At 38.3% G+C, this 16,417-nt stretch overlaps 1 protein-coding gene across 3 annotated transcripts; it reads right to left on the bottom strand.

Annotated features, from left to right (window-relative positions):
* Positions 1-3,020: 3,020 nt before the first annotated feature.
* ca5a (carbonic anhydrase Va) lies at positions 3,021-14,774 on the bottom strand. 3 transcript variants are annotated; one of them, XM_040133367.1, is made up of 7 exons: positions 14,399-14,774; positions 9,529-9,726; positions 8,353-8,471; positions 6,164-6,259; positions 5,941-6,003; positions 4,292-4,450; positions 3,021-3,441 (listed from the first exon to the last, which is right to left on the bottom strand). In XM_040133367.1, the coding sequence occupies exons 1-7, from the start codon at positions 14,538-14,540 to the stop codon at positions 3,271-3,273; spliced, it is 948 nt and encodes a 315-aa protein (XP_039989301.1). In that variant the 5' UTR covers positions 14,541-14,774; the 3' UTR covers positions 3,021-3,270. The 3 variants fall into 3 exon arrangements, with proteins under 3 accessions (XP_039989301.1, XP_039989302.1, XP_039989303.1); XM_040133368.1 differs by lacking the exon at positions 14,399-14,774 and adding an exon at positions 9,891-10,331; XM_040133369.1 differs by having other exon boundaries at positions 3,258-3,437.
* Between the last annotated feature and the right edge of the window lie 1,643 nt (positions 14,775-16,417).

The raw sequence follows: 16,417 nt of genomic DNA, 5'->3' as shown, positions 1-16,417 counted from the left end.
GTTGGCTGCCCACTGCACAAAGAAACAGCTAAAGTATGTACTGCATACAGTGTACAGCATACATAACTTAGACCTACTAAAACATCACACTGAGCTACAGGAGGCAAGGAAAGATGTGTGTGTTAAAAATCATGAAGAAAACACAGTATGGCAGCATTCTGAAATACTTTTATGTTTAGAAAGACAGATAGTGATATAAGACTGGAGAAAATGCAAAAGACATAGCTGTCATGCAGAAAACACTGTGATCTTCATTTTTTACCATCTATGAACAAAGTCACCATAAACTGATTTCTGTATGTCATATCACTGACTCCAGCTTTGACAGATAAGGCCATTTAGACAAGCATTTTCCACAGACTCCACATTTCAATTGGAATATATTGACATTATTTGCATTCAGAGTTAAAAAAAAATAAATAAGTAAAATGCCATGAAACCTGATGGCACGTCATGGTGCATGATTCAAATACATTATTAGATACAGCTGTATAAGATAAATGCAGTACTGGGTCCCTTATCTCCATGTTAGTATAATACATTGGACATAGATTCTGTACTGCAACATCTGTAAAGAAAAAAGCAACCATGCAACATTCCTAAAAGTGTTAAGATGCATATCAAATTACAAACCAAGTTTCGAGCTAGAATCTTTTCTGCATTTCAAAAATCTTCCTATGCTTATGGAGGAAGGGCGTAGACCTATCAACCTACGCCCTATGGCCCCTTCAGTGTTTATCTAACAAGTCTGAAGCCTTCACAATGAATTTACATCACTCAGTGCACATCAAATCTTTTCAATACATATCCAATCAGTCTATTCAGTTCGACCTCATGCCAGGCCTCAACTGGGGAGCCGATGGACGACCTACTGGGGAGATGGAGCAGAGTGTGTATGCCTGATGTGAGCATTCGTGCGGATTATAGAGACAACTGTGACCTCTCACTCCTGCCTCAACTCAGCTGTACATCAATGGAGGAAACCTTCACACTTGAACAGTGTTAAAAGTGGCCAGATTCTATGTGGTTTTCTTGTTTGTAGTACAATGTTTCAGATGTGAGTTAAGACATATCTGAGAAAATTGACAGGTGCCCCTCTCGTCCTTCCCTTCTTTGCCCACCTCTCTCTCTTCTGTCTTTTCCTCAAACCTCTCTTTCCAATAGTGCTGCATAGTAAGACGCACCCAGAGCACCACTACTATTGGACATGAGCCAAAGCAAGGAGACTGCCAGACTTCTTTAGATGATGCAAGGTTGCATAAACTTGCTCTTAATTACAAAACCCTCATCTGCACCGTGTCTGCAGCATTGTCACGATAAAGTTGGGGTTAAGTTAAAATCATACACTGAGGAGAGTTTGTTTTACACTAGTTTCAAGCTCTGGATGATGTACTTCAAGTACACCTTAGCTCGAATAGTGGAAACCAGAATAAACACAAGCATGATGACAGAGGAGGTGATACACACGGCTGTTGTCAACAGCTGGTCCCACTGGGTCACCTTTTTATCCCCTTAGGAAGTCTCCCTCCTATTACTGCGTGTCTTCCACAGGTATTCTGGGTAGTATGCTTTGTGCATTTTACTTTATATTATATTTTAAAAAAGTAGAAGTAGCTTAGACCAATTAAAAGATTCTACAATTACAGTTCAACAATATTTGTAACTCTTTAAACTCTATTCCCAACCAAAAACATTAAAATTTGATTTGTTCTGTTGCGTTCTATGATTAATCTTAGTCTTTTGCCACATCTATAAAACAGACAAGACGAAAGAAAAACAACAAAACCAGACAGACCAATTAAGACGGCAATTCCCTTCCAATAGCAAAACCGGATTCAATTAGTCGACCTCGAAGTTTAGTTGGGGCAGGATTTACTGAATTGCTCTACTACGTTCCTGAGCTCATTCGCTGAAGCACAGTGGTGTGTTATGGAAGCTCTGCTGAGTCAGAGACTTGACTGATTCCATTTACTTAATTCAAAAGAAGAGAAATGAGGTGAGGATCATCATGTCTTGCGTGAAGTACATGTCAACTAAATCTTGACTGTAACTGTGAGCAACCATCAGGGACTACTGTACTTGAACCATAGCTTAATGGAACAGGTGTGGATCGGATCATGCTCTGAGATGTGTTGCGGAAACTCTGCCAACAGTAGAACAAAGTACAATTAAGGCACTATGGTTATGGTACTACAACTACTGTAAGTAATAGAGGAGAATTGCTTATTTCAATCATAAATATTCTTAAAGTACATGTGCTACAGTAACTTGGCATGTTTGTGTGTAACATATTTAACAAGTTCTGGATAGGAGAACCAAGGCTCAGTGGAGTTTTAAAACTCTACTTAAGGTATTTGATGTTTGAAAGTCACATACTTTAAGACACAAAGGTTTCTTAATGTCAGATGTACTATATACAGTATAATCTCTTTGTAACAGATGAAGACAATATAAATTCTATTCATCTTAATAATGTATAGAAGACAAAATTGAGGATAAACCCAACATCCAACAATACAGGATTTAAAAAAAAAAAAAGTGGTTTTGTGGTTTAAAAGAAAAAGAAAAGAAAGATAGATTAAATAAATTATGTATTCTACTGGAGAGACAAAAGGCAATAACTTCCGTCTGTTAAAATCTCCTGGATGCTGTTCTGTTAACTGGCAGCAGCTCCATCATCCTTATATGGAGAAAACCCACCAGAAAGTCAGAGCAGACTCTCCTGTTTTTACTTCCAGCTCAGTGTGGTTCTTTAGACTACACAGTGTGATCCTCTACACGAGCTGCAGGTACAAACTCATATACAGTAACTGAATAACCTGTAGATTATATATACGATTATATATACGATTCATGTTAATAAAAATCAGTAAAACTACATATTTTCCCTATAGCAACCATCCCTTATTGGTTATTGGTTTGAAACAATCCAATTTAAAATAATTACCCAGAAACAGAAATCTAATTACATTCGCCATGTAAAACTGTTTACTGTTTATAAGTTTAAAAAAAAAAAAAAAAAAAAAAAGTCCTTTCACTCTATGAAAGAATAGCATGAAGTATAACTGAGGTTCCTCGGATGAAAGTTTATCATACATTAAAGTATGTTTTCTGCTTGTAATGCTAATGAACATCATTGTGTTGTGACAGATTAAAGCAAAATGAGAGAGTATGGATACTTGCTCACAGAGTAGTGTGTGTGCGTGTGTGTAATAGTGGTCATTGTTTGTGTTATTCTGTGAGAGGGTGTATGTACACAGTCCAGCAGCGCTAGTGGCTGTGCTTGTCGCCTTTAGTTGATGTTGCTTCCTGTAGGAAGGGAGTGAAAGAAGAGCGGACGGAACGACCACGCAGAGGCTGCTGCACACGGAAATTGTTCACCATACTCTTCTGTACCTCCTCCTCAGCTGAGGTGAACAGGAGGCTCCGGAAGACCGCTAGCTTGAAGGGTCAGAGAGAAAAAGAGAGTCAGAAAAAGAGATAAAGAGTCTGCAAGCCTTATACACAACTTTCACAGGCTGATTCACTCGATCCTCTCTGTAATACCTGTATGTTGAATGTCTTAAGGGAAAAGGTTGCAATGCTAGTTTGCCTTATCATACAAATAGCTGGGCACACCTTATGGGGATTAGGGTTTGCTTCAGTTTGGCTATACTACTACTACAGATTTTCCCTTTACCTTCTGGAACCAGTTTTGCTGGGTTCCCCTCAACCTAAAGCTGCAACAATTACTTCTTGGCCACATGGAGGCAGCAGAACAACATCTGCTTTAAAAATGTCTGAAGTGCTAACAGTTGTCTTCTTACACATACAACAGACACAGGGTAACATTAGATTTCATTTCAGGATGTATTTCTGACCACCTGACAAAATTAAAATATTCAGGTCTTTCAAAAAAATGTTTTTTTAAAGAAAAACAGATTCTTCCTGGATCTGGAGACAAGGTTGATGAGAGTAGACTTCACATGCAGGAAAACCAAAACAGTGAGCTAAAAGAGGCTAAAAAAAACCCTCCATAAAGCTGCAGCTCTATCGAGTTTGGATGACATTTTTCTGTGGTTCACTACAAGCGACACCTTTCACATTACTCATAGTCATTACATTCATTTTTGATATAAAAAAATATTGATTTGTGCAACATTAAGCCATACTATCCCATTTAGATACACTTTAAATTAACAGTCTAAATTAACAGTGTAGTTCAGTGTTGAAAAATAACACCATTAAAGCAAAACTACAAACCTTGACAATGATCCATCTGAATAAATATTTAGTTAAAACACACACATACCTGATCATGGCTGACTTCAATGTGCTGCTTCATAACAATCCAGGTGACAGACTCAGTCAGAGGAGGTGTTGTCAGAGAGCCGTGGTACGTCCAGTAGTCATCAGTGTTGGTGGGTAACAGACAGGCAGGGTCGAACCTGGTAAACTCCACTACACTGTCCTGCAGATTGCCAGAGACAGACAAAGTACAAAACACAGCAGTCAGTTTAACTACCTGAATGCTGAATTATTTAATGTCCAGAGAAAGAGAAAAGCAGGGTGACTGCTGACATTTACTACATTGTTCATACAAATGCTCTATCCAAATCTGGAAACTTCACACAGCACCCTTCAATTATTATCTATTATTAATACTACAACCATTATATCTAATCATTAGTCAACATAAAATATGTCAAATAAATGTTAAACAATGAGTGCCATACAACCGTCACATTTTATCATCTTATTAGACAAACATAAACCCCACAGACACAATTAGTGATAAGCAGTGCAGTAGCAGTGATGTAAAAGAAGAACAAACTATTCAAGTCAGTAGCCTTCAAATGGTACCAAAACCTATGACGGTGTATTAGGGCCGTGTGGGTTAAAAAAATAAAAAAATAAATAACTTTGATATTCTCTTGAAATTAAAGTGGAGAAAAAAAAACCTCACAAATTACGAGAAAAAAACTTGAATATTCTTTGAGATAACCAAGTCATATATTTGCGAAAAAAAACAACTCAGAAATTCTCTTTGATTAAAGCCATAACTCAGAACAAACCAGGAAACACATTGCTTTACTTGGCAAGATTGTATCAACCTCATCACATCACAGAAGCCGCCCCTTGTGGTGTATTATGCCTGCAGTGGATGACCTAATCAAATTATACTTTGCAAGCATCACAATATTATCATAAGCATTAGAGACCTTGCTGTAAATTGGGCATATTCAGAAGAAAACAACATACTGATTTGGATGAGGTGATAACTTTTTTGCATCAGGAACTACAACTCTATGGACAGATGCAAGGATAATCTCAATTTAATCTCAATGAATTTCTGTGTTTTTCCTCACAAATGACTTTATAATGTCAGAGAATATTTGAGTTTTTTTTAATCATATATTTATGAGTTTTTTCTTGTAAATTTATCATCTTAATCTCAGAGAATATCCAAGTTTTTTTCACGTAAATGTAAGACTTTAATCTTGGAAATTCTGAGTTTTTTCACGGTATATTACCCTCCTCCACCAGTTCTGACATTTTTTTTTTTTTTTTATGAACTTTTTAGCTTTTAAATCTATGGTTTATCTAATTTGTCTTATCACATGTATGCAAACAGGAATGTGTCCGAAGGGTTTTTTAGTTCCAGATCTGGTCCCTAAATTTAGTTCCTGCAACTATTTGGGGAAAAAGGCCCTTCAGTACTTGTAGATATTATGACACCTGTGACTGAGGCCTGTCTCTCCAGACTTGTAGTGTTTCTACTTAACCCCTTCAGGTCATCAGTGCCTATCTTCCAGTAAAGTGCTATCACCATTCAATAGCAGACATTAAATGGACTGTATGGGTCAGTATATTTGATCAGTAGACTGATGAGTATTTTTCAGAGATTAGCATACCATCTTAAAAAAAGCACCATAGTGATGTGTGTGAATGTGGACTAACCTTGTGTCTGATCGCAGGGAGAGCGTCTACCAGTTTCTGCAGCCCTTCGTGTCTCTTTCCCACCTACACAAGGATTATTGGTCTGGAGTGTAATCACAGTGCAAAGCCGCATATGGTACATACCATATAATGTATACATTCAACACATAGCAGAAAGTGCCTGTTCACCTTGCTCCACAAGGTAGGTTTAAACAAGTTTCTGTGTTCTTGCACATGTGTGTACCTTAAGAAAGACTCCAATCACAGCCAGTCCGTTGTCCTCCATCACTGCCTCCTCGAACAGACTGTACTTGTCAGAGTTCCAGTGGACCAAGTGGAGCTAGGAGCACACACAGCATACAAAACCCATCATGAACTCATGTGTAAGTTTGTGTGTGTGTGTGTTTGTGTGACTGTAACCCATAACAGTGATCTTTTCAACCCCTCTGTCCTCAACCCAGGCCCACTACTTCTGTCCTCCAAATGACCCACTAATTCTTTCTTGCCTTCTTTTCTCTTTTCAAAATAAGAGTTTCTTCATGAGACTCACTTATTTTGAATTCACTTTGATGTGTTTTGTAACTTGTGTTGACTTACATTTGATTGCAAATTAATAACAGCAGCTCTGATCATTTACACATACTCAAACAATATGCTTGAAAACTCACATGTATGAACAAAATTTGTCCCAAAAGGTTGGGACAAAGTTGTTAGTCAGAACTGTAACTTGATCCTCTGCACACACACAGATACAAAGACTGCTGAGTGATGAGAATCATGATATGAACACACTCTAAACACCACAAACAAGGGTGCACGCACACACACACGCAAACAAAGAACAGTGGAAGCTCTTGTAATGTAAGTGTGCTGGAGTTAATGGAACATCATGAAAATAGATGTTCTGTGGTCAAACATGAGGCAGAAAAACTGTACCAGTTACAAATCCCACCTGCTGACAGAAAAACACACCCTATACGTCTGGGTTTGGCTTTACTTACATAAAAGAGTAACAAAGGAACAGTGCTGGATCAAAGAATCTGGCAGCATTCCTGACATTAGCTATAAAACCAGCAGAGGAAAAACTCTGATACAGATGTGGCATGATAAAGCCTTTTCTACACCAAACTTATTGTTATCGGTAGAGTACTCTAAGTATTTTTCCAGGCATTTCAAGAGGGACAAATGAATCGAAAAAAAGTGACGAAATCAAACGAAATCAACATTCAATGTGTTTAAACAGTGCAGTGTTAAGATTTGTTTTCTTCTATTTCTCCTTTCATCTTTTAAACGTTAAGAAAACATTTGGTCCCGTGGAAGGTAATTACAGAGGACTAACTCAATCTCTCTATTACCTGCTTTCTATTGAACTACATGTCTGACTTTTTCAATTCAGTGGCTTGGATAAACTATAAAACACACAGACCTGACACGCCTCTGAAATCGACATGCTAAATTAACCCAGCAGCAGGTATGTCAGGGTTTTTTTTTTTTATAGCAACAGCAGAGGGTGTGCATAACAGGATACTGCTGTTACAGGTATGATGTGCTTGTACAGCCCAGTCAGTTAATGAATTGGACTTGCTATACCTTCAAACATGATTAATGATTTTGTTTACCACTATGATGTTTCTATCTAGCACAGAGAATGACATTGCAGGGGTAAGTGGTCCAGCAGTAAGTTTGGGCAATACAGATGTATTAGTTTAGAAATCAAGGTACAAAAAAAAAAAACCCTCTGTATTGTATCATTGCCTGCAATGGCCAAATACAACCAGAGATATTAAAAAGTAACTTAACGCCATCAGAAAGTTTTGTTTTTGCTGACCTCCAGTGCTGAGTATGGTTACAGGTGCAACACACTGTAAATAAGAGAAAGCAGTAAAATACTAATTTTCAGCCTGGAGTTAAGTAACTCTTTGAGGGGATAACTACCTTGATATAAACAATATAGCAAAATCTCTACTGTGTGGATATTTATCATCTTGCAACGTAGGAATGAAAGATAGGGATAAAGATGAAGCATGAATGTTTAACTATATAGGAGTGGCTCTAGCTGTATTTTTTTGGTGTTGTTCTCTAGGACTGTGTTATCCTTTGAAGTGTTCTTGTTGTCTATATCCCCTGTATATGCTCATAATATTAAGAGATTCTGTAGATTCTGTAGCATTCCCCAAATAGCTGCTACAATATTAAAAAGAAAAAACAGCATCCTGACACTATTACGGAAATATTTCCTTCCTTTCATGTGCTAAAACCCATACACCTTCATACTTCAATAAAAAAACATGCTGCTTTTTATGGTACAGTGTTGAAGTTGGTTGTGTGTTTTTACGTGATCCTCTTTTGTCCCTGCAAAAACCCAATGCAGGAATAGTTTCATGTACTCTTTGTCTGTGTTAGGGTATCAATGATATAACACAGATGCAATACCTCTGCAGGGAACAGCCTCCTGTCCACAGTGTGCTCTGACCCCCAGGCGTTGCTCTCACCCCAATGGAAGTGGAACTGACAAAGCTTGAATTTGTCTTGAAGGGGGCCCCCTGTCAGCACTGCACCAGAAAGTTAAAGGACATGTAGATCAGTGCATTACATTTTGACAAATAAAGATTTCACAATCCTTTCACAAACGGTCCTCCAGAAATATCAGATAATATCCCAAACTGTCGAGTAACTGTTAGAATTATAAGTTTTACTTCCTCAAAAGGAGGAAATGATTTCACTGAGGACATCTGCTGAGGAACAGGTTGTTAAGGCAGTCACACTGTCCTAGAAAAATCCAGGAAACATGTGATGGGCTGCAATTACCTATAAAGAAATTACTTTTTATTGCCCCCATAAACTGTTTATTGGTGACAGTAACATTACCAACAGATAAGGACACCACTATATCTATACATTACAGCATGACATGTTTGTTGTCAAAAAAAAAAAAAAAAAAAAAATTTAAAGGCTGAATCTAGACTTGTCGTACCTGCACTCATGCCAAGATCACTCCATTTTTTTTATTACTGGTAATAAAAACCTGTTCTGTCATATCCTTGTATCCTTGCCGTATCCTTTTCCACATTTTTCTGTTGCAGCTTTAAAACATTTGTAATTTTACCAAAATAATATCTATATTTAGAGTTATGATGGTTTGGACAGTTATGGTGTTTTGGTTTAGCCCAGTAATTATACCAAAATTACCAACACTTTAAAACACGGACCTCACAATAGTTGTTGAGATCAGGAGAGACACACAAGTCACATGACAATCACCAGATCCTTGTGGTAGTGTTTTTTAAACAGCATTTTTACTTGAAGCATAGTATTGGATTTTCCTACAGACTGAGGGTTCTTTAAGGCGTGGGATTAAGAAGAAGATAATCCTCCTGTGTAGATCAAAACATGCATTTCCCCTGCTGATATTTCCCTTTGTCCATTCAGATTTAAAGGCAAACTACTGACTTGCTCCCAATCTAGTAGTTAATAATGAGGAACTAATATGGAACAAACCTTAATTTTTTTTTCTAGATTTCTACAGAGCAATTAATGGCAGAACTGAGTCAATTTTAATATATATTGAAGGACAATATATACTGTATAAAACGACATACGAGTACTCACTTGACTTGTCTGTAGTGTCATCATACTCCACCAGGAAGGAGTAACCATTATTCCAGATTTGTTGGCAGGTCTCTGGGTCGTAATCGGTGACCAGAGGCTTCAGCTCTGAATCAAAGACACTCTTCCGTGTAACAATGTCAATTGGAGACTGGCGATCACCTCCTGGTACCGCAAGGGGCCCCTGCCACATGGGATGCACTGGAGGGGAGGAGAGAGGAAGAAGAAAAGAAGAAGCAGAGGAAGGAAATTCAAAGAGAAAAATCCGTAAGATTTTAAAATTTAAAAATCCCATAGCTAAATCACAGCTCCTGCTGTTTAGTACAGGTAAATCAGAAAAGTGGAAAGAAAATTCTTACACATACTTTTCATGTTGCACTCTGCTGCCTCCTGCATTTTTAGATAGTCCATTTTGAAACAAAAAAATTAAAGTTGCCTCATAGAAAATCATTCAAAAACTTCACAATGACAGTGCTAAAGAGACGCACACAATCCTTCTTCCTTGAGCTGTTTGAAGAAACTGAACGAAAAAGGAACAAATGAGTAATAGTACTTCCTTCTAGTCCTCTTATATTTTTTTCCTAAAAGGAAATTACAAAATAAGAGCAAAGTAGGCTGGCTATACAGAAAGTGACACGCGGAATGTCCTGGCATGCCCCCAGCTTCCATCCACAGCAGGGGAATCAGACCAGGACCTCTGGCCAGTCAAACTGCCAACTTGGACCAACGACTGTCAACTCATTCACTTTCCCTACCTCACTCCTTTTTGTTTTCCTTTACCCTTGAAATCCACCCAGAAAACATTAACTCCACTTTTAAAATCTTCTACTTATAACCCCCCCCCCAGTTTAAAGCTGTCTCCCTCCCTCTACCAACAGAGATCTACAGAAAAAAATCTTTCCAGTGTGGTTGTCAAGGGCACAAAAGCATCTCATTTTATTGTTTTCCTCTCCATTCATTCAGCACAGGGCTTAAGATTTCTTCTGTGAGCCAAGCTGAACAGGTCCAACTGGGAGATGACCTTCATCTTTATCGGATTTCACTGGCTCCTCCTGGGGGAGTTGGCCGCCTGACTCTGTTATTGCACGGACTCACAATAACTGCTTACAAAGCCATTCATGCGCATTCACTTGGTAACTGTCAACTGTAAGTTGCTCTGATTTTTGGCATGTCAGTCCCACTGTGTCAATAGTTTGTAGTCCTCCTGAGAGTGTCATGCCAGCCAGACGTTTGAGTCAGAAAATGACAAGTGTGTATGAAGGGAATGCGTTCTAAAACCCCAACTAAGTCTTCTGCATCAACAGTCATAAGTCATTGCAATGTATGAGTATGAAGTGTATGAGTATGAGTATGAGTAAGAGGGACCAGCATGCATAGAGCAAACCTGAACACAGATTAAACTCCTGCAATAAACACATGTCCTGCAGAAGTGCCCTTGAGAAATATGCTGATAATGCTGAACCTTCACCTGGTCACTTGTTTAACCCAGGAACCTGGGAAAGAAAAAAAAAAAAGAAAAAAAAAAGAAAGAAGAAGCTTTTTGTACTAACCAGTACCCTACCATTCTTCACCATTCAAAGAACACACTGCTGTTGTTGTACATTCTTATTTTTTAACAACAAATCACAAATGACATTTTTGATGGGGGAGTTACACTCGTGCCATGCTGGTACAGCACAAGATGTCCATATCTTGTCATGCAGACCAATTTTTGTTAAACAACAGCTCAGCTCGCAAAATTCTGCTAACTCAGTGACAAACACATCGCATTTCCTATAGGTGTTTCACAATAAAAGCCTCACAACGATAAGGGATGTACTGATCCAATATGCCAGACTATTATTGGCCCTTCGATGCTGCCAAGGATGTGAAGCAGTGCTGACTGGTGGACACATGGCGACTTTCAAAGATATTGCTTTCTTTCGAGTTGCACTACAACGTATGTTTTCAGCCAATGGGTTAAGCACAAGACAAAGCTTTTATTTGAGGGAAGAGACCATCACAGGTGAATCAGTCCAGCTACCAAGCAGGGCCACAATAGCGTGCAGCAGTGAGGCAATCACCTGCTGTGACGCCAGCTAGGGAACTTGGCACCGCACAATGTTATTAAATTGCAATATACCAGGCCCGTGGAAAATGGTCAAATACGTTAGGTTACTCTGTTGTCCAAACAATGTGTTTTTAATTTATGGATGTGTTTTTTCTACATTTGTGGAAGCCACTGGTTTCCGGTGGCTGGACAGTATGAAAGCCAACTTGCTGGTAGCAGGTGAAAGTCCTGACCAGAAGTATGCACAGCATAACCATCAAACAATGGCATAGGTTTACACACAGTAAAAGCAGATGTTTACTGTGAAAGACTCCAAGTTTCTAAGTCTCTGTTTCATACTATATAGTATAGATGGGCAATAAGGATGTAATCTCTTTGACTCATTTCTATTACGATAGATCTAATTACATTGCAATGTCGATGTATATTGTAATTATCATGGTGGTGTCAGGACAGGTACATTAATCCATCAACTGTGGTAATGCCCTACAGTGAAAACATTCTTGGCTGAGATAGTACATCTTTTAGGTAATACAGTATTTTTTGTGTTAATATTGCATTATGCCTATAGAACATCTCTTTGGCAGCAAGGTAAATGGAAAAACATCACTATCCAATGCTTGATCTGTTGAACATGTGTCTCAGTAAAGTGGACCATACTTACTCATGGAGAACTATCTTAAAGATTATCTGTATTTGATAGCAACAGAACAAGCAGCTACAACTCTTCAGGAGCTGAATAGTGGACTCTCATACACTTGGACCTTGACTGGGTTATCTCTGAATATTTTTTGTGTCAATTCTATTAATATATCCGAAAATCACAAGTCATAAATTTTCCTCAACGGGCTTTTACATGTCAGTTAGACCATTTTTTCAGTTGTTTGTATAAGAGGCGCCATGAACCTATCCCGTTTGTGGGAGGATTGATCTAGTGCCATGTGGCAAATGTCATTTCGCCCAACAATACTTTATAGAAATACTGTAAATGTAAGTGAGTAGCTGTTTCAAAAGGTATGAGGAACACATTCAAAAATCTAAAACATTACTGCATGCCTTGAAAAATAATCTGACAGTAATGTAAAGTACAACAGTCAGTTGACAGTAATATAGAATTTGAAGTACACAGGCTAAAACACAGAAAGGCAGTTACTCTGGGTAATTCACACATTTTCACTGGAAATATTTTCTACTGAAAAAAATTGTTCACAGTGAGGTCTTTGGATTACCCAGAGAAGACCTTATCTCAAAAACTCTGCAGATAAAATCTAGTGTCTGCATGACAAGATAACACCGTGGTAAGTGGAAAAATGTGTATTTTGTCATTTGGTTCAACTGATCTTCCGAGGGACTTGTGATCCCTGAGTTAAGGTTTTCAAGCAGCACGTTCTTCTCAGGGTGTGTGTCACTCCTGACAAGCTCTACCAAAACTACTTGCAAGCTCTCTTACGTTGCAGATTAAGGTTCATGTTTGGCACTGGGGACGGGGTCTACCAAACCCACTGAAGGAGCTGGAATTTGTATCCTATCTGAGGCTGTTCCCGAGAAGCTCAATTTAGGGTACCAAGTGCTAAAACTTTCTATAGCCCCCATGCTAAAATGATGGCAATATTCTTCCCTATTTCAGGAAAGCACAGGCTGCATCAATTTTCTGAGAGTCAGATGTTTTTACCTGAAGAATTGAGAAAGCAGAGATGTCACTTTACAAAGAAAAATACAAAGTGCATCAGGACAGATCAAAGGGGAGGCCAATGAAGTGTCAATAAACCCAATTTCTAGTGGACCACTCCAAAGACAAACCAGAACCCCTTTCATAAAGCTTTGGCCAGACCTTGCTCAGTACAACAAACTTGTTAGAGTTAAATATGAAATGGGTTTATTGTCGTGGTTGAACATAAAAGCGCTGCTGAACTGGACTGTTTTTCCACTTCCAAAGGTTTTTTGCATGATGACTCTGTGGTTGTAACTAACATGAGATAGTGAAGAAAGATAATGAACATGGCTTATGTTATTGGGCGTGGTGAGGAAGTTGTTGTGACTCCTCAGACAGGCTCAGGTGTCTTTCAATTCAAAAGTGACTCACACCAGAGGTCTAACATGCAAATTAAAGTAATGCTCTTGAAGTTGCATGCAATATATTCTTAATGGCCATACACGTATATTATGACTTCACTGTTAAGATTCAGAATATTAACATTTTATCCAAAGTTCACATGATCAAACAAACCTCAATGAGGAATTACCATGGTATGTACACAATGAAGATGTGGTGGAGATAATAAAGGCACGAAATAATTAAAGTGTGTGGAATAACAGGAATTTCCCTGTGCATATGAAAATCTGCAAACAAGTTCCCTGAAACTATATGTAGTAACTTAATTTACAGACCCCAATGTAGGTCAGAGGGCGTCAAATGGCCCTGTGTGGGACAGTGATGACGGATCTTTATGCTTGTTTGGAAAACCAGGAGTCTCAGGTCAGTTTCCGAAACAGCTGAGTCAACAGAGAAGTGTTTGATCCAAATCCAGTGATGAGGTAGCTCCAGTCCAAGCTTTCTAATCCTCCTTGTGCACGTTTCTCAGATGACAACAAAAGTGACCATTAACTAATGCTGTGGGACCCACACTCAAAGGTCCTAAAGCCCGAATGAGTGCCAAAATCAAACCACCGACATGCTGATACATACACTGCCACTGTGGGGAATAATGTCTGAGATTAAAATACTTCTCCTTGAAGCTGTATGATAACAAACAACTGCGTCGATGCGCTGGAGAGACGAGACATTGTGTGCAGCTCTGTAAAATGTTTTCCAATAGTACTTACTCTGCGACAGCACATATTTGCTTGAGCACGCCGTGAGGTTGCATCCTCTGACAGGCGTTATACGGTGACTCTTGGTGTGTCTGACGAGCTGTCGGTGAAGCTGGGAAGCCAGAGGTCTTATTACGGATGACAAAGTCACCATATTGATCAACCTGACGTTACCAGCTGCAGGCACTGCAGGCGGCTACAAGAAGCGCTTAAACGTCCTTGACCGTTTCTCGTCGCGTTTTTTTTTTTTTTATCTGAAGCTAACGGTTAGCTAGCATTAAGTCTTGTTTAACTCCACAAAAGTTAGCTTTCAGTCAGCACTGAACCTGTTCAAAACAAAAGTATTGACTGGCCGCTCTCCTTTGTCTCTGCCCTACTACTGTTCGCCTGGAGGCGGGGGAAAGGGCAGGCTTTCGCTTTGCACGGGGGGGGGGGGCTCAGAGGAGACCTCTGACCAATCAGAGGCCTCCTCTGAGGGGCGTTAGCGATAGTGATGACGGTGGACTGGAAGCATATTGCATCAATGTAGGCTAAATTGAATAGAACAGAACAGACTTATTACAGCTATGAAGCAGACAGGTAGACTATTCTTTAAAATGAGAATAAATTGTTTATGTACACTTTTACAATCATAATCAACATCTTACAATGCCGTAATATTAATTATAAAGGCAATAATAATAGTAGCTATAATAATAATAATCAGGGAAGCATATACAATTCCAGTATTCCAGTAACTTTCCAACTATATATCAACATCTCCATTTACAGTATAAATTTAGTATATGTAGTACACATAAATGTATTTCTTTTTAAAAAATGTATTTACTTTATCCATGTAAAGTATTTTACTTTAATAACTCAATAACTGCCAATGGTGGAAGAAGTATACAAATCGACATTATACTCTACGTAGGGATATTCACAATAGCTGGAAAGTAGAAATACTGTAGTAATTTAAATACTGTAGTATTTCTACTTTTACTTGTACTTCAGTAAAAAATCTATAAAGTACACTCCATTACAAGTAAAAGTCCTGAATTATATTTTAATATTTAATTAATTAAATATTTTAATTAAAGAATCAAGGAAAATGACTAATTATGCAGAATGGCCCTTTTCATAATGTTATGTTATTATGTATATAATTATAATGTGGTTTTCCTGGTGCTTTACTGTGTAAACAGCATTTAAATGTGGGATGGAGCAAGTTTTAACAACATCATATACTCCTGAGTAGTTTTATTTGTAACAATTTCTTTAGAATGGATAAACTTAACTAAGGTCATTAACTACAGTTGTCAGATAAATGTTGTAGAGTAAATAGTACACCATTTTTCTTTGAAAGGTGGACTAGAATAAAATGGAAATACACAAGTGACATACAAGTACCTCAATAATGTATTAGAATACAGTACTTGAGTAATAGTACTTAGTTCCTCCCACCACTGATAACTGCCAAGAATAAGTGTAATTTTGGTTATTACAATATAATCCATCCTGGGATCTAAAGGAAGGGTCAAACAAAATACATTTGGGTGCAACTGCAAAAGCTTTCTTCCTAACAAATAATAGATCATATTCACAGAGGACATTGTGACATCAGAGCAAGAAAACCACAGCTGTCATTAATTACCTCAATAAAGCCTGCATTACATTTAGCTGTACCAGTTTCTGGTCCTGTGGATGCTGGCTCTCTGCTTGGCTTAATGGGACACGTAAGTGGAACTGAGCATTCATTAATGTGATTAATGACACTTGTGCATTACCTGCAGTGAGTGTGTCTGCTGTGAAACTTCTTTTGCAAAGACACAGTGTGAACATAATTTGCTGCAGTCAAGAAAACTATTCATGAGCATAAGCATGCAGCATCTTTAAATTTTGTTGTTGCAGAAATTTTTATTCTGTCTCATCCGTGTTCGATATTTTGACTGATCTTCCCAAGGGGAACATGGAAGATTCATCTAATCAAACTAGATTTTCCCAAGCTTGCTCTGTGTGTGATATGTAGTAGTGTTGCATAATGGTCTC

This window comes from Xiphias gladius, chromosome 8 (assembly GCF_016859285.1).
Source record: "Xiphias gladius isolate SHS-SW01 ecotype Sanya breed wild chromosome 8, ASM1685928v1, whole genome shotgun sequence".
NCBI classification, from domain to species: Eukaryota; Metazoa; Chordata; class Actinopteri; order Istiophoriformes; family Xiphiidae; genus Xiphias; species Xiphias gladius.
The sequence above is the reverse complement of the archived record's forward strand: the minus strand, read 5'-3'. Positions and strand labels throughout refer to the sequence as shown.